The sequence below is a fragment of the Hakea prostrata genome, chromosome 7 (genome assembly GCF_041222555.1).
Source record: "Hakea prostrata isolate BN-2017 chromosome 7, UWA_Hpros_2, whole genome shotgun sequence".
In the NCBI taxonomy this organism is placed as follows: Eukaryota; Viridiplantae; Streptophyta; class Magnoliopsida; order Proteales; family Proteaceae; genus Hakea; species Hakea prostrata.
In genome coordinates, this window is record NC_142606.1 from 62304581 (window position 1) to 62325862 (window position 21282).

The window sequence follows — 21282 nt, forward strand, 5'->3', positions numbered from 1 at the left end:
AATTAAGTAGCATCCATGCATATCTTCTAGGATAAAAGAAAAAGAGAAACAGATCAATGTGTATCTTATTAATTGCATCCAATATGAATACATCTTGATCATTACCATATTGTATTATGAGATACTTTAAACCATACTTAGAAGCTCCAAGACACAATTGAAGAACGATTACCAAAAAAAAAAAAAAAAAAAAAGACACAATTGAAGAACAAAGTACTTGGAAATCGTCCTATGTTTTGAACAGCTTAGCTTCGTTAATCCTTGGAACAGTTATATTTTTTTAACATTGGGGTTATGAGGTTACAAAATTGTTTACCACAGTTGTTGCCTAAGCGGGTATATTTCTTTCTAGCTTTGGAGCAAATCCTACTAAACGTACAAGTTTTGCTTCATTGATAGCCCTACAGTTAGAACTGACAAAGAGTTGCCTTTTTAACTTCCTGTGCCTAGATTCCTAGATCTTAATGATAAAACTAACTCCTTAAGTCATATAGCTTCCTCTTCATCTCTGGCTGAATACCACCTTCCAACATGGACTTATATCAGTATTTTACACTCCACACTGTATCATCATCACCTAAAATTATTAGAAAGAGAATGCTACCTAGCAGTATATGGGGTGCAAAAAGTAATGAACAACAAACAAACACAATCTCAAGAGGGTTTTGCAGAACATGGCAGCACAACCATCAGTTGAATAAACCCTTGGATGGAAGTAACAATAAGTAAGCTGAAGAATCTAATTCAATCAGTGAAGAACACAGAGAGGCAGTGGTGGAAACCAGAGCCAGAGCAGAAAAAGAGAGAAGAATTGAGGTTGCTTTCTTTTTCTTTTTCCTTAGTGGAGTAATTCTATCTTACAAATTGCCATACATTAAAGCCTACAGCTCAGCTAATGGTGACATTTAAGCTCCAATAAGAAGACATCCCAGGTACTGCAATTAAGTAACCGCAAGATTCAAGGGTCCAACCATCAATCAGCAAATCTCAAAATACAAGCCCCAGATGGTTGTAGGGATCGATCTGTTTTGCAATCCATACGTAGCTGGCCATCCATAACCCACACCAATCAACTCCATGGGCGGCCACCAAAACCTCTCCCACGATCACGGAATCCCCCATGACCTGTTTGGTTATAGAAGCAGAAACAGGAAAAAACATTAACATCAACAATCAGTAAAATATCAATGCAAGGAAACAAAAACCTACGCGTAAGAAAGATGAGACACACTACATTGACTATAAGACGACATGGCATGCTCACCAGTCAGAATGTAGTCCACCATATCAACAATTATATATATATATTTCATTTGTTTTTGGGGTAAAACACCATATCAACAATTCATGCCCAAAGGAGAGGTAAACTTTGTTGGGAGGAGATTATGTACAGATGGTTTAGCAGAATACAGCAAGCATACATACATACATACGTACATAAAAACAGTTGTATGAAGGAAAAGCAATACCTGATGGAGGAGGTGGCGCTCCACGCCCCATTGCAGCTAGTTCAGGACTGACTTTCTGCCCAGCTTCCTCAAGGATTTTAATAAGTTCCTTGGCAAATCTAGCATTTGCAGCAGTGAAGAATGTATACGCTGTTCCCTTTGCCCCAGCTCTGCCTGTTCGACCAATACGATGGACATAATCTTCTAGGGACCCCGGAAAATCATAGTTTATCACAAATTTCACATCCTTCACATCTGTCATCACAACCAGGAATGTGAAAATGAGATGAGGATTGATAATGCCTATTTAACAAAATACCACCCATGCACCATGAACAGAGTATGAATATAGCTACGGCCAAAAGTAAACAATTATATTGCTATGTGATGTTCTGTACGTCAAAAAATGACATGCTTTTCTAACATGCATGCCAAATACTTCCGTTATTTTTTCATTGAGGAAGACAGTATGAGAAAGGTCAAGTGAGTAGGGGGTGGCACAGCAACACTTTGCATCCCAAAGGAGAACATGTGCACGTCTGATGGAAAACCCAATTTTAGGATTAAGGTTTCTTGAAAGGTTCCCTAAAATTTAGGGTTTGCCCAGAATCTTCCAGCAAGTGATCTTCAAAAACTAATGGGATGGTTTAAGGTACTAAGGATGATCCTAAAATTACCAAGGGAAAACTCAATTAACCAAACCTAGATATCTTTAAGAAAGGGGAAAAATTAGGGTTTCATCAAAACCCAAGATGGGATGATTTATTTGATAATAATGATATCCAAACTTACACTAGGCAAGTTGGGAAGCGAAAAGGAAGCCTGTTGTTGGGGTTTGGAGGGTTTAGGAATGACTCTTGGAAAGGCTACAGGTTGGATCTCTGAAAGGAAAAAGATCTTGGGCAATCTTGAATTATCTTCTTCTTTTTTTCCCCCCAAAGATCTGCAGCAAGCTGAAACAGGGGAGGGGAGGGCTGCAATGAAGAAAAGAGAGGGAAAGAAGTATCAGCAGGGTAGAGGAGGGGTGGGGGGAGCGGCTAGGGAGGATTGCAGGGGGCAGGGGGAGCTGCTTCCAGGGGTGCAGCCATGAGGGGGGGGTGCGATCTGCAGGCAAGGGTGGGGCTGGGGGAGAGGTGCGATGGGGTTGGGAGGTAAGGGAAGGGATTTGGGGTCTGCCGCACTTACTTGGAGACTACTTACTGTGTGCTCCTGAAGAAGATGGAGACTGGAATAAGAGTGCTAGACAGAAGATAGGTGCTCATATTTGAAGAAGAATCTCAATCCTTGACTCAACCGTGGCCCCCTCAACAAGGAACCATGATCCTTAATCTTTTAAAATAATCAGACTTAAGGAATACAATCAGACTATGCTTTTATAGCCTACTAAGACTCCAACCTAAGTAGAATTTCTTTGTAGATTAGGATCTCCCTTACAATTAATTTCAACCATCCAAATAAAAGACTCCAACATCAATTGGGATCTCCTTGAAAATAGATTCCTCTTAAGACTCTTAAGGCTCTAACAATAATAAAGAAACTCTTCTTGTAAATAAGGACTTGTAAGAGTCCATCATTAAAGACGACTCCAAAAGCCTCAAGAACTCATCTTTAACTTAAACACGACTTCTACCTAATCAAGACTCTTTGGGGGGGGGGGGGGAGAAATTGAAAATTAAATCCAGCAATTATTTAGGGCTGAATTTGACCAAAATACCCCTCTACGAGAGCTAGGCCAGCCCTTGGTGCGCCACTTTGGAGTGGCCTTGGGGGCAACTCCAGGGTTTCAGCCAGGTGGTGAATTCTGGTTCACATCCACAAGGTAATGGAAAGGACATATAAATTAGACCTAGGCAGTTATCCCCAAAGATTATAATCCTGACAAAGATATATGAACACATTGGTGTTTGTCAAGCCTTTTGGGTCTGCAGTGCACACACTATGGCCATGTTGGACACTGAAACAAGTTAACAACATTAAAACATAGTTCAAAGCATATGAATTTGTGCGACCTACAACAACTATATGCATTTGATATTTATGACTGATAAATAGAGGATCTCTCAACCGTGCAGACCGTGCTCTTACCTGGTTTGCACAAAATACCTGTCACATGGCTGGTTGGATGGGGCCGCAATTGTGTGGGACAAGTAGCCCCATAGAACCCTGCTCACATGTTAGGTTTCAGCCTACAGATTTTCTGACTGCAAAAATAAAGCATTGAGAATTTCATGGAGGGTGCACAAACTACTGAGTGGCCGTATGGGCAAACATGGGAATGTAATAAGAAAGATTTTAGGGTTGAAAATTGACAACTGGCCAATCCAAATAATTTCCTAAACACTGAAGGGCCCAAATTGCTGTCATTGCCACAACTAAATGTGCAGACTAAGCAAATTATGAACATAACAATGTCAAAGCTTAAACCTACATTTTTGCTTTGTTCCTAGAAGACTAATGAACGTATGATCCAAGCCTAATACAGATTCCATGCCTATACACATTGATATATCAGGTCAAATAGGTGTCCTCAAGCTGCTTGAAGAACACAGTTACCATTAGTCCACGCAAGCAATATACATACCTAAACCACGTGCTGCCACATCTGTTGCAGTCATTATGGGGCTCTTGCCAGCTTTGAACTCTGACAGTACCCAATCTCTCTCTGCTTGACTCTTATCTCCATGGATTGAAAGGGCAGGCCAACCATCCATTCGGAGCTGCCTAGTGATCTGGTCACAACCTTTCTTGGTATCCATGAATATCAGGATCCTGCTACCATCCATGATGTCATCTAGAAGTTTCACCAACCTAAATCATCAACCAAATTAAAATTAGTGCATCCAATCCCATGCATGCACCAATGTGTTACAACTGGTGTGAATAACCTACTGCCTACTTGTTATATTTCTGATTCTCTGAAACGATATCCACATGCTGGCGAATCGCATGGTTAGCTTTTAATTCAGGTGAACCAATAATCACCTATGCCAAATAAAACCAATTAAATGCGTATTAACAAAAGCCATGAGATAAGGTGCCCAAAAAGTCAAAGATCTATGACACTAAAAGCTTGTCAATGTATCTAACCTTGTACGGATTATACAAGAACTGCCTCGCAAGCTGTTCAACCTCCTTGGGCCATGTAGCACTCCAGTATAAAGTTTGGCGGTCTGGGCGTATCTGCATAAAGAGTTTCTCAGAGAATGAGTAGGATTTTCAAGACTAAACTTCCTAGGTTTATGGACTCGCTATTGTACAAACCATTCCCTCAAGCTGAGAATCTGAAATGAAAACACCATCCAGCAAAGCATTTGAAAAACAATATTCCCAAATCTCTAAACAATAGAAGTAAATACCATTTCATTATGAGGAATCTCTTAATTTGGGCTCTACTACCATAGGCACAATATTAAGGGACTTTTTTTAACTTTGTTCCAATAGAGAAACTGAAATGAGAAGAGCATATTGGTTGATTAAGGCACTCAACCAGTTACAAGATTATAAAAACTAAGCAATTTCCTTATGAAAAGAGGAAAGGAAAGTGGTATCAACACAGATACTTGATGCCCCAGTGTGGTCACAATATGTGGATAGGTGAGGCAGTATATGCCCGACACACATTCAAAAGTTGGACGCATGGATGTTGCTGAAAAAAAAATCATCCCTGTTTCTTACGAAACATTACACAACCTTTTGGCACATTTAGCATTGTCTATCCATACAATGCCCATTTGACACAGATTGACAAGTGATGGGGGAAAGGTGGACTCGTTGACTCCTACCCAATCTCATGCAACATTATCTCAGAGAACAAGGTAGATAGTCAGAAACCAGAAATTGAGGGTTAACGTTTATAAACACAATGTAAAGCTCCAGAAGATAATTCTTCAAAACGAAGCAAGAATACCACAATCCATAAAACGAGATGTCTAGAAGACCGACCACCGAAAAGGCAAATTATTATGGCAACTGATATAAAGTTAAGGAACAATATGAAAGATCTCTGCATGGGTTTAGCTAAGTTACACAAAAGCCAGGACGACAATGACTTAACAGTATAAAGGAAATCTGGAGGTTCTTTGAGATTATTCTTAAAAATTTGTTTCAAGTATCTTATGTTCACAAAGATGCAAACTTTTCAGAATTAGAAACTTCCCACAAGAGCAAATGTGTATCTGTCATTAGGGTTCACACAAGGATAAACATACAGTTCATGGCCCTTTGCTGAAGATGAGGGTGTGAGGATAAAATATTTTGAACATGAACTCACACATTTATTAATTATATAATTTTGGGCTTTGATATACAAAAAAGAGATGCCTAGTTAGACAAATGGATTGATTTTAGAATCGAAGACTAACACAACCTGGTGAAAGCAGAAATGCAACATAAGGTAGGAGTGGAAGTCAGAATTGTTTCAGACTCATAACTGAGAATGACCTGGAGTAACCACATTCATCATTTGTGGGATAGACAAAAGGATGTCAAACAGAAACTGCTGAGAAGGCAACAGGATGTGTAATCAATGCATTTCAGTAAAATTGGGGACTGCTAAAACATTAACGGGGAATAAACAAGAGAGCAACATAGTAATAATACACGTAGTTTGTTATAGAGCAGAGCAGAATCCCCTGCCATTTATGAATAACTGATTTTATGGCACATAATGTAACAATAATTTCTGAGGAACAGAGAATACAACATCAAAACCAAAATAAGAGAGGGAAAAAAAGCTCACACACAAAACAGAATATCAAATAGCAAACTCAAGTCATAACTCATAATACAAGATAAAGCCCCCCCCCGGTGGGGGGCTTTTTTCCAGTTGGGAGGATTGGTTTTTTTTTTTTTTTTTTTTGGTGTGGGGGTGCTTTTCTCCATTCTATAAACCATCTTTCCAAATTCCAATCCACTATCAAATCATTGGAGAGTCTTCCTGGTAATAAAACAAAACCCGCCTGGAAAGTACCACGAACGATAATTAAAATAACCCCATCTTGTAGGGTCACACCTATCTTTGTTTTATGGACCAATATCCAGCTTGGTTTTAATAGAGGTTTAAACATCCTGTTTCTTCGTTCTGCTGGTTTCGCTCCTTCTGTCCGTCGGCCTTTGGTGGCCTCACTTCCTTTTTCTGGTTTGACATCCCTTGGCGTTCCTGATTTCATCAGGATTGAACCAACTGTGCTTCCCACTTGTTCTCCTCAGTTCAGTTCCTGGTTTTGGTGCGCCTCCCTCACCTCTGGGTCGCCGGTTGCCTCTCACCTACTCCCCTCTCCTTCCTCTCTCCGCCCCTTTATTCCCCTTCTTCTTCCATGCGCTCCTCCTGGGTCCCTATCTTCCTGCCCTTTTTCCTTGTCTCGTGGTTTTGGTTTGGTTTCGTGTTTGCCCGCCTTCCTCAGCAAGGTGTGCAGGTAGGCCCCTTTCCAGAGACACATCTGGTATCCAATAGCATCACTCAGTTGGCTTGCAATGATATATGCTTTACTCTCATCACCAAAGCCTCAGGGATGTCCTTCTCAGTACCCTCTTCAACCACAAGCAGCAGAGACTCAAAACGTTTCCTGTGACTCGTCAATTGTCCAGTGAAGAGGTCATTATACTCGTTAACAAGAGCTTCAATTGTACTGTTGAATAAAGCCTCACTGAGCCTATAAGCTGTACTGCAGTCATAACTCTTACTAAGGTCAGCTGCATACTCACCATCGGACTTCAACTCAACTAGTCACCCAACAAAACATAGTAATCTCCTGCATAGTTCCGCACACGACTGCTCTTTGGTTCCAACGAATAATAGTTATGGGTTTCTTCCCAAAAGCCGATGGCATGACCTTCTTGAATCCTTCCACAGCCAACAAATCTACCAATGGAACAAATTTAAGGAGTTTCAGAAATTGCTGAAACAGAACACGTGGTCTTCTCAGGTTGCTGCTGGAAATATCTGCATAGCTGCTCCTCATTCTCTAGAAAGAGCTTGTATCAAACAGATTCCCACCTGTTTCTATAGTCAGGGGGCAACTTTTGCAGGAAGGAATATAAGTTGGTCTTCTTACTTGCGTGCGCTTGACGGCGAATGCCTTGCGGTATCTCCCTTCCTGGAAGATCCCATTCCTGTGTTCGGTAACAAAAAATTTCATTCCAAGATCTATCTAATCTGACTGAACTGCTAACCATCAGAACATCGCCATCACGATCAGATCCACCGGGGTCTTCTCCGTAGCAGAGATGCCACACCACTGCTGTCATTCGCATCACTGAAACCACCCATGCTATACTGCCCTCAACTCTTGCAGCCTCTGGATTGCAGCACTGCTCATGGTGGTGAAGGAAGAAGAAGGAATATGGGGTTTGTTTTCGCCAGAGATGCAGAACCGCCACCATCGTGACTGATGCGACCTCCTTCCACGCCACGTTCGGCACTTGCTGCCTCTGGAAAACTAGGCAGGTAGGGCTTGTCGTTGCCACGCCTGCTCAATAGTTGTAGGTTGAAGACGACGGTCCGTTAAGACTGTTGGTTTGGTTGAACCACGCTTTTGGGTCAATACAAAATGGGTTGAGCCCCCTGGGGGCCATTCAGAATGTATTTTATCTGAATTTGAACCTAGATCAAAAGGCCAGAATGGGTAGACAGAAATGGGCTTGCAGCGCAAGTAGAATTGGGCCTTCTAGATGGCCCAACCGCAGTGACTTTCTGGCCCATGCCAGTGCTTGGGCTTGATGTTTGGGTCCACATTGGTTAACCCTTGGCTCCTATGGGTTGAGTCGTCTAGTTGAACCAGGTTGGGGTCTTTTAAACGAACACACAAAACTCTTTGGCATCGTCTTCTCCAACTGCAGTGAGAAGAAATCCTAGCGGCCGGTGAAATCTTCCAACATCAATCCCCAAGCCTACTCGATTCACCTCCCCCTCGACAACATTTGATTTGCCGGCATCAGCGCTCGCCTGTACTCCAGAACAGTAGTGGTTCAAAATCGAGCTTCTCCTCTTTCTTCTCCAAGTTCGACGACGAGCACTGCTTGCAGCCAATCAGTACCTCCCAGCAACAGCCTCCAGCGCACTTTTCGTCATTTTTCCAGCATTATTCTGCTTATCCTGCAATTCCATCTCATTGAACATGATCGCAGTTACATTTCAGTAAGTATCCAATCTTGGACCCAAACCTGTCCCCCCCCCCGATACCAAAATCATTCTACAAGGCCTTCTTGAAACTCAACCAGTCCAACACCGGCCATTCGTTCCAGTAGAGCCACTCTAGTGCTTCTCCTTCTAGGTAATGGAGAGCCACTGCCAACCATTGCTCCTTCTTGATCTGTTGTCCTCGATAGAAGATCTCAACTTCCATTAACCAATTCTGCACACTCTCTTCTCTGGTAAACAGAGATAAAGGCATCTTGCCTCCCTGGAATCGTGGCTGCTCCGATACCAGTTGATAAGAACTTTCAAATCCACTATGAAATTCAATACAAAACTCAAGAATTACACAAAAATTTAATGGCGCCAGTCACCCTCACACCTCACGGTGCCCTCAGCCAAAGGCTGCCCTAACTCCCACTACAAAATACCCCATCCCCTCTCTTCTCAACCCCCCCCCCCCAAAAAAAAAAATTATAATCCCCTTAATCACCCCTAACTCTCTCTCCCCACCCCACCCCACCACCCCATCCACGTGGCTACCTCCTAGGGTCCTATCACAATCATCATGGTCCTCCAATAAACAGATCTACACATTATGGAGTACTAGAAATCCAACATGCCATTAAATGGCTCCCCTCAAATTCTTCACAAGGGTCATAAATGGAAAGTCATTGGAATCTGAAATTAGTTAATAATAAAAGATAGAATCACAGTTCACCCAGCAAAACTATTGATTCCTTGGTTCAAGGAAAAAATATGGAAGATGGAAATGACTACATTTAAAGTTGTGAAACACATGATTGCTGACAAGTTTCTTGCAGATATGGACTCCAACAGCATGTATCCAGACAACAATTGCTCAATTAAATCATTTCTAGCTTACCGAATCAATCATGTCATCTGATAGTCATTTTTCTTTTGAAAATTTTAGTTTATAAATGACTCCCAAGCAGTGTTGTCAAAGCATCCGCCTGGGCGGCAAGTTGGTTTTTTAACTGCTTATTGACGGGCTTTTTTTGCCGCTTTTTCGCCTAACCACTACCACTTTTATGGCCTTGTGCGCCTTATTACCGCTTAGACGCTAAAGCAGCTGCTTTTTTTACATTTTGTACATGAGGCATGAGCCATACTCAACATTAAGAATCCATGAATCATTAAATGGACAATGACTTTGGAAATCAGAATAATGAGATCTATTAATTTATCGTGTTGGCCCTATTAGTACATAGTCATTGTTATGATGGTCAATGAGATGATTTATGTTTGTGTTTTTTTTTGGATAATTTTTTATAATTATGATTCTTGAATGCTTTCTTTTTTGGATGAACATGACTATTGAATGTTTGTTTAGCTTATTATAGAAAGTAGTTATATTGAAAAGAAGTTTAAAAGTAGTAGTATTGAAAAAAATTTACCCAACCGCTTTGGTCTCCTTATTGCTACCTAATCGCCTAGGCAGAGCCCCAATTGCTTTGGTTGCCTTGCCACCTTGACAACCTAGCTCCCAAGTAACATGTAGATGACTATGAAGCCACACAATTATCATGTTTGAATCCCCCAACTCGAAAGGGACCCCAGATGAATTAATGAGGTTGTAACACACAAAAGTATATAGGGCCAAGACTGTTTGGAACACCATTTCTTGTTGTAGGTCTAGTTTGGTATATACTTCACTAGGATTAACTTTGCTATTCTATATTCTTTAGCTTCATAGTATTTACCTATATCTCCACACAAACAAACTACAACCCCCCAACCCCAATGTTGTTTACTAGAAAAGAGGCCCGGGGGGGGGGGGGGCACGACATACTATGTCAATAAAACGAAACCTTAAGAATTTCGATAAATAAAATTGTAAAGGTATATTTTTCACACAAAATTTGGTGTAGAAGGAAAAACAAGAAGAAAGCAGACCTGAGAAACAATTTTCCTTATCTGAGGGTCAAAACCCATATCTAGCATACGATCTGCCTCATCCAAAACAAGGTAAGTAACCCTTCGCAAGTTGGTGTGATGGGACTCTAACATATCAATCAGTCTCCCAGGGGTAGCAATAACAATTTCAACACCTAAAACAGAAAAAAAGAAAACAAATTAGCAAAATGTACTCCCAGCAAAATTTATTAGAACCACAACGAGTATCAAGCAATAACAATTTCAACACTAATATGGATCCCCCCACCAGCATCCGCGAGAATCACAATGATATCAGCAAAGTAATCACTTAATCATACCCTACCTTTTTGCAGATCACGGACTTGAGGTCCCTTTGGAACACCTCCATAAATACAGGTATTCTTAATCTTTGATGATGATCCAAACTTGGTGGCTTCTTGTTGTATCTGAACAGCAAGTTCACGTGTCGGAGCTAAAACTAAAACAATGGGACCATCTCCAGGAGCTGAAAATATGGGTGTAAGAGCATGTAGATATGATGATCAAAGATAAAATTCATAAAACTCCCATACTCAAGGTATGCAACCAACAATTTTACCTAAAAATGGTTGTGCATTAACATGAACAATAGCAGGAAGTAGATAAGCAAGAGTCTTTCCGGATCCTGTTTCTGCAATTCCAATAAGATCACGACCCTTTAATGCCATTGGCCATCCTTGAGCTTGAATAGGGGTAGGTTCAACAAAACCAGCTTTGACAACTTCCTGCATAACATATTCTACAATCAAAGACGTAGATAAACAATTAGCATCTTCCATGAAAAACCTTCTACCCTTAAGTAATCAAAATCATCTCCAAGAGAAGCCAAGCAAAGGAAATAAGAATCTTATGGTTTCTGTTGAAAGTATACAGACGCTAAACCCCAATGGAGAAAAAGCAAATTATTGCATTGTCCATAAAAACACTGACATCTTTAAAACTAAATGTCACAAAAATCACGTTTGACCATGGAGGCAGCACCATATAAGCTGGTGTCTCTTGGCTTTGAAGCTTCATCATTCATTTAGGCATCTATCGTTAATTTTCTTGAAATCTTCTCATTTTAGTTCCATTGTTGCAAACTGACCAAATGATGTAACCCCCAAATTGAGGGACACTTTTCAGGATCAATTGAGTTGAATTCAGCAGTAAACTAGGGTTCCTTAACCCCTTTGGTTTAGGGATATAAGTGCTGTTTAGGGTTTCAGGGTTAAGGGTTTAGGGAATATGGGATCCTCTGTGATATAGGTTGTGAGCGAATGATATATTAGGGAGAAAGGGTTAGGATAATGCTTTGTGGCAAATGTGATATGCTCTAAGATGATATTTAGGATCTTGAAGATACATAGCCCATCCCATGGGAGATATGGGATAAATTCCTTGAGAAGATAAACTGGGGTCTGTAGGTGTTAGAATGGATTGAAACTTCGAGAGAATGTAGGTAATAATAAAGGGATATGATTCCCCAAGTATGGTGAGGTTGCTAAATTAAAAGATACGAAGGTTCTTGTTTTCAGGGTTTTCGGAAGTACGAAAATTTAAGAGAGTAATTATATCTTGAATTAGATGGTTAGAAAGGGGTCAAGCTAGGATCTAAGGTTGCTAGGGTTGCGGAGATGGGTTCCTAAAGGTTGAGACAGATCTAACGGTTAGATTGGGGTAGATCTGATCTTGAATTTTGGGTCTCTAAAAAAGTTCAAAAATTCAAGAAAATCAAAAAGATGGGGGCGATGGGAGGGGGAAGAAAAGGGAGGCTAGGGGCAAGGGTGGGAAATGTTTACTTGATGTGGAAGAGAGACGGCTGAGATTTGCAGAGAATTAGAATGCTCAATACTGCCACATGTTTCCTCCATTGGAAACCCACAACTCAACTGGATATCTCCTTCAATCAAATTTATAAATCATCAAAACTTCTTGTTTACAAGTATGGGGCTATATTTATAGCCTTACATTGAAAGAACTCACGCTCGGACTCACGCTCCCCCAGTTCAAATCTTAGAAACCCTAATTTTCAAAACCGTAGACTTTGAATTCCTTTCTGAAAATAAAATGACAAAAGGATTAATATTGGAATTCAAAACCCTAGCCAAACCTAACCCTGTCCCACTCCCAACCCTAGAACCCCCCCCCCCCCAAAAAAAAAAAAAATCCAGCCCAATATCCCCACCTGGTATTATAAACCCTAGAAGACTGCTGAATCACTTGAAGAGGATCCTGACAGTGGAACTAGACCTAGGGCTTGAATCCATCAATTAAACCCTAGATCCTGGTTCAATTCACATGATAACCAAGATACGTTTGGAGAAGGCCATCCATACCACTCTAGCTGAAGTTTCATTTAAAAACCTCAAAGTACTTTATAATTCATCAAAGGACCTCCCCAAAATCATAATACGTGGCAGCCTCACACCCAACTGTGTCGGTTTTTGGGTGTCATCCAGCCAGCGTAACCCTACATTGATGGTAAGATAGGTAGGGAGGGGGTATGGAGAAGGCTCTCCATAACCACCCTAGTTGAAGTTTCACTTAAAAACCTCAGAGTACTTTATAAATCATCAAAGGACCTCCCCAAAATCATACTAGGTGGCAGTGGCACGCCTCACACCCAACTGTGTCAGTTTTTGGGTGTCATCCAGCCAGTGTAACCCTACATTGATGGTCCAGAGATTGAAATATCTGGGGTGACATAGTTAAGAATATTGGGGTGGCAATCTCCAACCCACTATATAGACAACGTGAAATTACAGTGTTAGGGCTGAGAAAATTGACATGATATAATGACTAATAACATGGTCATGTTAGGGCTGATGATATGGTTTAAAATATTAACAAATATGATATGAAACAATAGGGACCGATATATACCAGTATTGATCAATATGAATACAATATATACCGACACATGCCCATTTTTCAGAAAATAGAATGTCTCAATCGGTATCACAATGTATAAGCCAGCACGACACAAATTGACATGTACCAACACTTACAATATATCTGCTAGAGGTTGCATAAGAGTTCTGTTATGTACCAGCAGAGAATAAATATGATATGTACAACACAGTCAACAACTGATACCCATTGTTACAGCCATTAAAGGCCCATGTGACCATCAGACAACTGTTTTTGAGATTAAGATAGGAGGAGATTTCACAGAAAAAAAAAAATGTTTCAAAAGAACTTGATCAAAGAGTTAAATTATGGGTTCAATCACACTTTTTGCCATGAACGACAGATATAGGTAAAACTCGGCTGATTGCTTATTTCTATTTTCTTTTCTTTTCCTCTCGTCAATAAGCACATTTTTGTGTGTATAGACTTGAACATTACCATGCGTACTTGTAGAGTAGAATATGTATCTCCGATATGATTTGATTGGAACCCGCGAATCTAATTGGAAAACTGATAATATCTAATTATTGAAATGAAGAAACAAGAACAATAAGCTAGATAAACCTGGTTACAATGGTGCCAATGACCCCTACAGCAAATGCTGTCCCTCAGCCATAGGCTGCCCTAACACTCACATATCCATTATAGACTAGAACATTCCCATCCATACTTGTAGAGTAGAATAGGTATCTCAGATATGCTCTCTCTTAAAATCAACCTTAAGATATGGTACTGATACCGATAATTGGAACCTTGGTTGAGGATACTTAAGCTGCAATTAGATTTGACATAATAAATTTTTAACCGTAGAAACTAACCCCCCCCCCCCCCCAAAAAAACACACACACACACACACACTTATTAAAAGGTTGATTGTTCAATTATTATTCCTAAGCATCAACGAATGTTGTCGCTTGGTTTATTGATTTATATGTAATTCTGTACGTTAGGCAGCAAGTTAATTTCTTTCTTGTCATTCTGTAAAGAAAAACTATTCTAATTCACCTAAAAGAAGTCACACATGTCAAGAATCTAAGATAGTCCAACCACAGTTGTCAAGCACCAAGGCAAGAAGGCGTCTGAGGGGCGCGGAGAGAACAAAGGCAACCCCCGGACGCTTAGAACCAACGAAGGGCAAGGATGACTAGGTGTTGCCTATGAATCCAACATGACACAAAACTAAGATCACATTTACATGGATTGACATGAATACAACTCTTTACTAATTAAGCTATGTTAGGTAGAGAATTTCTAACAATGATATGGAATGGAGTCCTAGGGTTGAGAGCAGTTTTGACGGGATATGAAAACAATTGAAATGGTCCATTGCTACATCTAATGGCATATATAGGCTTGAGAATTTGCTGAATTTATTACGAAAGTTTTATACAACAAGGGATGGTGAACCTGAATGGGGTAAACTTAGAATCCAGAGAAAAAGACAAAAGAAACAAGAACAAATAAGAGGTATAGAGCCTCCTAGCAACATTGCCAGGGTTTGGTTTCCTACAAAGGACTACTACCTCGGGAACCCCAATTTGAGCAAGCTGATCCATGACCATTGTTGACTGTAGACCTTAAGGTATTGGTTGGATTGCTTAATGCTTCTGATCAATAGAACAGGTAGAGGAGCAACTAGTTTCAAAGAAAATTGAATAATTAGAGTTCCCAAAAGAAAAGGCATGGTTAAAGTGCTTGGGACATCAAAACAATTGTCAAGAGATTGCTAGGCCGATAAGTCTTGAAGTCCTTGGTCTCTCCTGTTGAATGACTGAAATCACAACAGTACCAGACCTCACGCCACTGCTCCTCTTCTCTAGGCCTCCATGGGTCTCCTTTGGAGTGCTTCTACTTCTAACACAATCAGAACAGGATAGTAAGCATTGCATGTCAAGTATTAAGTAAATTACATATGAGGTTCCCAACATTTGGCATAAGGATGTCTTGGCAGCCTCATCACATAAAAGTTACAATCTGGATTTCCAATCAATTTACGCTTATCCCAAGCTGAATAAATTTCCAGTGTCACCCTTTAACAACTGCCACTTGCCATCTCCACCTCCCCACCTGGCCTAATGTAGAGCTAAGATTAAGGATAACTTAGCCCCAAATAACCCACAAACAGAAAATAGGAGGACAGACCATTAGTAATTTATGTTTAAGCCAAACCAGTCGCCAAATTTATGATAAGGATGTGCTTCAATGCAGCTTGTATGTGGTGAAACACTACTGCAAGTTTCACTTGAACTCCATGGCCAAACTGGGAGTTACGGGGATGAGCCCAAATTAGAAGGTAGTTAAAAAAAACAGAAAGTAAGTGCTGCAGACCAAACAAGCAAGCTAATCCAACTGGCTCCAGACTTGGAGCAAGTTGGGGACCTGATAACCGATGCAATGCTGCAAATTTGAAGTGATTGCAACAGTTGGACCTCCAGTTGAGCAGGTCAACTCAGAATAGAAAGGATCTGTTTAAATGAAGGACTGCGGTGGTGGATGGGTGGAATGGTGAAGGTAAGATTAGTGGAAGGACAATAACTCAGCAGGGTTAGTGAGATGGAGAGGGGGGAAGGAAAAAGTCTTAGCAGTCCAATTCTCAGTCAGTGACCAGAATCAAATTAGAGGATCAGCAGTGCCTTAACAGTAACTTTGGAAGGAAGTAATCTCAGTTTAATGGTCCTCAATAGCAGTAGCAACACAGGAACAGTCACAGCAAGATTCAAAAAGGAGAAGCAACGGAGGGGTATTTAACCCTCTCAGAAAGGCTCCTTCAGCCTTTAAGATCCAGCAGTCAGTAGCAGGGTCCCTTAACTGTTCTTAACACTCACATGGACAAGACAATAAGAGAACTCAAAGCAAAAGCTTCAATCAAAATTACAGCCTTACATACCTATGGAGATGTGGTACTTGCTCTTCAAGCTACATAGAAGATAGAATTAAAAGCAGCTCTGCTGAGAATAAAATTGATGCTCAGCACTTAAAAGTAGGAACTATATGAACAAATAAAAGTGGAAACAAACGAGAGATCTTCACCATTCAAGGTTGCTTCTAATCTCCAGGTGGTCCCTACTGCGATGCCTTTCAGTTAGCACAGGTGGTCCCAATTAGAAGTCCAAAGTCTGTCAGCTCGATATGCAAACTATGCCCCCAAGATATCTTCTTATAGTATCCTCACTACAGCCCAAAAAAGGCTCTGACACTCATTCATGTGAACAGTGTTTTGGCCTGTTTTCGCCTTTCCAGAAGACCTGGTGGACTGACTGAGTCCAGTTTGGGCCCAGCAGGAGCTGCTTTGGTTGACCTTTGATCTTCTAAGAAGGAAATAATCATACCCACCCCAACGGCCCACCCATTTGCTCTACCTCCACCTCCTCACACTCTCACAGTCAACCTCTTTGCGTTTGTTCTTGGAGAGCTTTTGTCCTGGGTTTACTGAGTTTTGGAGAACATGGTGCCTTTACCTTGTGGGTAGCATTATAAATTGCAAATGTTTGAGACTAGACTTACACATTTTCTTCAAAATCATGGATCAAAGGAAAGGAAGGTTTCCTGCAAATAGCAGCATCGCCACTACCCTTGTTGCTTCTGTTAAGAGTTGAACTCACCAATTTCACAAAGAGAGGTGAATGCCATTGATGCTTGCGATGTAGACAGAATTCATTCTTTCTTCCTTTTCTTAGCCTCTGCCTAGTGTGTCTGGAACACAACAGATCTTTGTTGTAATGGATTTCTCATTCTGGAGCTATGAATTCTCCAAAACAAGTCTTAGATTGCAAGAAAAATCTCAATGACAAAAGCAGAAAATGGAAAAGAAAGACTAGAACCCCTTTCTTTATCGGGGCATCTACCTAGTGTGTCATTATGCTGTTTTAGGTTGTGTTATGGAGATAGAGTGTAGAACAGATTTGCATCATTAGCCTTAGCCATGACGGATTTCTAAGTTCCGGGTTTCCTGCAAATAGCAACACCACCTTGACCAGCAGTTCTTCTGCCACAAAGATGCTGGATGGCTTGGCTTATGCCCCAACACAACTTTTCCTAACGATAAAACGCTTTGTCTTGTACCTAACTGCAGTAGCAACCCTCCCAAAACAATTCTCTTTTCTTCCTCTACCAACCGTCGCTTTTTTATTCCAGGAAGGCTTTCTATTGGTGATTGTGTGCCTATTACAAACAAAGGTGGAGAGCAACCTTGAAGGTTGAAAAGCAAGGTTCTTGTTTTATGCGGAAATGCCCCGACTTCTATCCTTGATTCTTCAGGGCAGCTACATATGTTGTTCAGGGATTTTTGCACTGTCACGTAATGTGATCACGAAACTTGAGTTGATGTATTCAAACTTTCTTTATTGGTCCGTCATTGGGGAGGAAGAGGCAATTTCTGTCTTGAGGATTAGGGATTCGCCATACCGAAAATATGAATATGGCAGGTACTGTAACAGGTCCCATAGATTGCTTCAAAAAAGAGATGGTATCTGGGTACACAGAATATATGGTAGATACTTTAAACAAGATTCAATCTAACTGTCAAGCAAGGCCAAAAATTTTCTTGGGTTTGGAGGAAAGTGCTGAAGCATAGGGACAAGGCAGAACCTCTATTCCAACATCCAATTGGTTATGAGAAGGGTACCCACATGTAGCTAGATAACTGGCATCCAAAAGGGGTACTCATACAGAGATGCTGTAGCAGGATGAGATATTATGCAGGGTCCCAAACGTTGGAACTGGTGAAGAACTGAAGAAGTTCCTCGGAGATGGAGAGCAGGGAGCTTGTACAGGGCAATCAGGGAATCTCAGAGGCGTGGAGGCAAGGGAGACTAATAAGAAAGTCAAGGGAAATGGTTGTTTGGAAAGAAAAATGTCACAGGAGTGTTTACTACCAAGTTAGCCAGGGAGACCATCAGAATAAGAAACTGGAAGGTCAAGTGGTGGGTAGTAGTTTGATTTGCAAACGACATTTCTAGGCCTTTTTGTGGCTTGGATATGTCTTAGGATGCACTCCCAACCATGAGAATTTAATTAGAAAAAACATCCAGGTTCAGCCTAATTGCTGTTTATGATGGGCAGGCGTGGAAAGTAGAGATCACCTGTTTTTCCAACATGCCTTCAAAGGAAAGTAATTCACTTTTCCAGGTGCAAGAAATAACCGAGTGGGTTAAATGCCACATGGAAACAAATGACAGATTGAAGTTATTAATTATGGGCTGGGCCTAGAGTCTATTTTGGCCCAATTTTGAATTATTTTGAGTTTGGGTTATATATACAACTTAAGTTGGGGTTATTTTGGAAACTAAACATGTAGGGTTGTGAAGGATCAATTTTTTTTATTTAAATCTTGCATGAAATTCGTTTTTGGAGGCAATGAATGAAAGAATTTGAAAAAAAAAAGAGCTCACGTTGCTTTTTTTTCTCTCTCCCTCTCCCTCCCCTCCCCTGGCGGAACCAGCACTTTCCCCTCTCTCTAGGTAATCTCTCTCTCCTCCTTTCACCCTTGTTTCCCACTAGAAAAATTCCCCTTGCTCTCCTCTACAAAGATCTACTCTTTTTCTCAAATAGACCTAGTTTCTTTCCTAGAAATCTTCTTCTTCTTCTTCCCCAAACCCCACGGTTCTGTTTTTCTTGCAGAAAAAAAAATATTTTTTTTTCTTCCCTCTTTCCCATATATGGCAGTCTAGTTGTCTTTTGTTAGTTTCCATTCGCTTCTCTTTGTTTCTTTTCTTTCTCTCCCTCTCTCTTATCACCTACTCTCTTTCCTAGGATACGCTTTTACTTCAAAATATTTTTTTCTCCTTTCCTAGGATTCACCACTACTTCAAAATATTTTTCTTTCTCTTATTTCTATTCCTAGATGTTTTCTAACCTCTGTTTTGCAGCCAAGATCAGCAGGTAACATTATCTCTCCCAAAATATTTCTCATTTATTCTTTGGCAGTAGTTTTGTTTAAAACAAAAACTTTCCAAGACTCCCTTTACATTGTTAATTGTTGAATTCCTTGTTAGAAATCTGATATTGATTAGGACAGCTCTATTTTTCTTTAAGTTTCTTAATACCCTTGCATTCAATTTAGTGTTATGGTGCCAAGATCCCCATCCCCTTGTTTCCCTATTGATTCTTGTTTAGTTGTGCTTACCAATAAGACTTATTGTGTTTATTTCTCTACTTTAGCTATTTTACATGCATGATTAATCAGATTTCAAGTGGTGGTTAATTCCATTCTTTACTATCTGTCAAGAATAGGTGTTTAATTCTAAGAGTCTAATAGCTCACTTTGTAGGTCCCCTAGTTTCTAGGTTTCTCCTACATCACTCTTTGTCCCCTAAATGCTAAATACAATTAATTTATATATAACGTTGGTTGAAATGCTTTATTATACATTGGGCAGCGGCTTGAAACAAATAAAAGTAATGCCAAATATCGATTTTCCACAATACAAACATAGAAATAAATGGGAAAGATATAAAGCAAAAATATCTCAAGCTCCTTTATCACTGACATAAACTTACAGTTAAGAGTTCGAGTTGTTATCAATACAACAATGCTAACTAAAAGCATGCCACTCGAATGCAGCACGGTATTAATAGCTAAATTAAATTATTAATACATAGCAGTGGAAGCTCTAGAAACTCAATGACCTTGAGATCAACTTCCAAGGGAAAAAAAATAATGGGATTAAAGCCTAAATGAATAATTACCTGGAAACGCAGCATCGCGAAACTCCCTAACTGGTTTTGGGACGTCTTTTCCTTCGACAGTTATCTGCCGCCGCTCTCGGTAGGCTTCGACTTCACTCTCGGTCATAGCCGCCACAGAAGGAGACTCGATATAGAAATTCTTCTCAAAATGAGGGAGACCATCCAAGTCCAGCTTTCTAGGGGAGTCAGAACCATCGTATTCCCTCTTGCTCGACGACGACGACCGACTTCCACCGCTTCCATAAGCAAGAGCTCCACCTCCTCCGAAACCAGAATCGCTGAGAATGTTGCAAAGCATGATCAATTCCAGAGAAGCATATAGGGAAGATATAGTATGTTATAGTTATTCTTCCATAGAGAAAGGCGTTACCTTCTCCGGTCACGGTAGGAACCAGGGTCGCCGGACCGACTATCGTAGCGGCTCATATTTTTCCCTTTCTTCGAGCTTCACAGTTGAAGGGGAGAGACTGAGAGAAGTAAATGAGCAGTTGGAGCTCTCAGCAGCAATAGCGCAGTAGAGAAGTTCTCTTGGTTTTCTCGCTCTTTCGCCTCTTCTCCGTTTCCTTTTTTCGCCTGCCCTGCGTCGAAGAGAGAGAATGAAGAACAACCTAGACTGTAAAATCAAGTCTCTGTTTGGTTGCCAAGGAAACAAAATGAGGAAAAGTAAATCAAAATTAAATCATTTTAAATCAGCCATTAAATTATTTATAATAAGCCACCTTTCTTTGAAAGAAAAAGATTAAAAAAAAAAAAAAATGTTGTATATGTAGTAAAGTGTCATAAGCTGGCCCAGATTACCCAAAAATAAAAATGTTTGGCCCACTTGCACCTTATATTTCAGATTCGATAGGAAAATTTGTGAAAACTCTCACTCTCATCCCTATAAAATGACCCTTTTACCCCTAATTAGATCTATAATGGATAGCTGAAATTTGCATTCAAATTCGCATTGGTATTTGTTTAAGGGAATTCAAACCTAAAATGTATCCACATGATAAACAACTAGATTCGGATTTAGATAGTTGTTTATGTAATCACATAAATATCAGGATAAAAAATTATTTGATTAGAGTAAAATATTAAACACTTTTTTCTAAAAATGACAAGTAATTGAATTAAAAAACCGATAATCGATAAAAAATTTGGATGTTAGAATTAGAAATACAAGAATAAAAAATAAAAGACA

General features: G+C 40.2%; 1 protein-coding gene across 1 annotated transcript; it reads right to left on the reverse strand.

The window, feature by feature from the left end:
• Window positions 1-656: 656 nt before the first annotated feature.
• RH20 (DEA(D/H)-box RNA helicase family protein) lies at window positions 657-20726 on the reverse strand. Its single transcript, XM_089161842.1, has 10 exons — window positions 20467-20726; window positions 20097-20374; window positions 11078-11257; window positions 10823-10984; window positions 10498-10652; window positions 4536-4628; window positions 4345-4430; window positions 4030-4256; window positions 1470-1703; window positions 657-1125 (listed from the first exon to the last, which is right to left on the reverse strand). Exons 1-10 carry the CDS (start codon window positions 20520-20522, stop codon window positions 1070-1072), a joined length of 1527 nt encoding a protein of 508 aa, XP_089017968.1. The 5' UTR covers window positions 20523-20726; the 3' UTR covers window positions 657-1069.
• Between the last annotated feature and the right edge of the window lie 556 nt (window positions 20727-21282).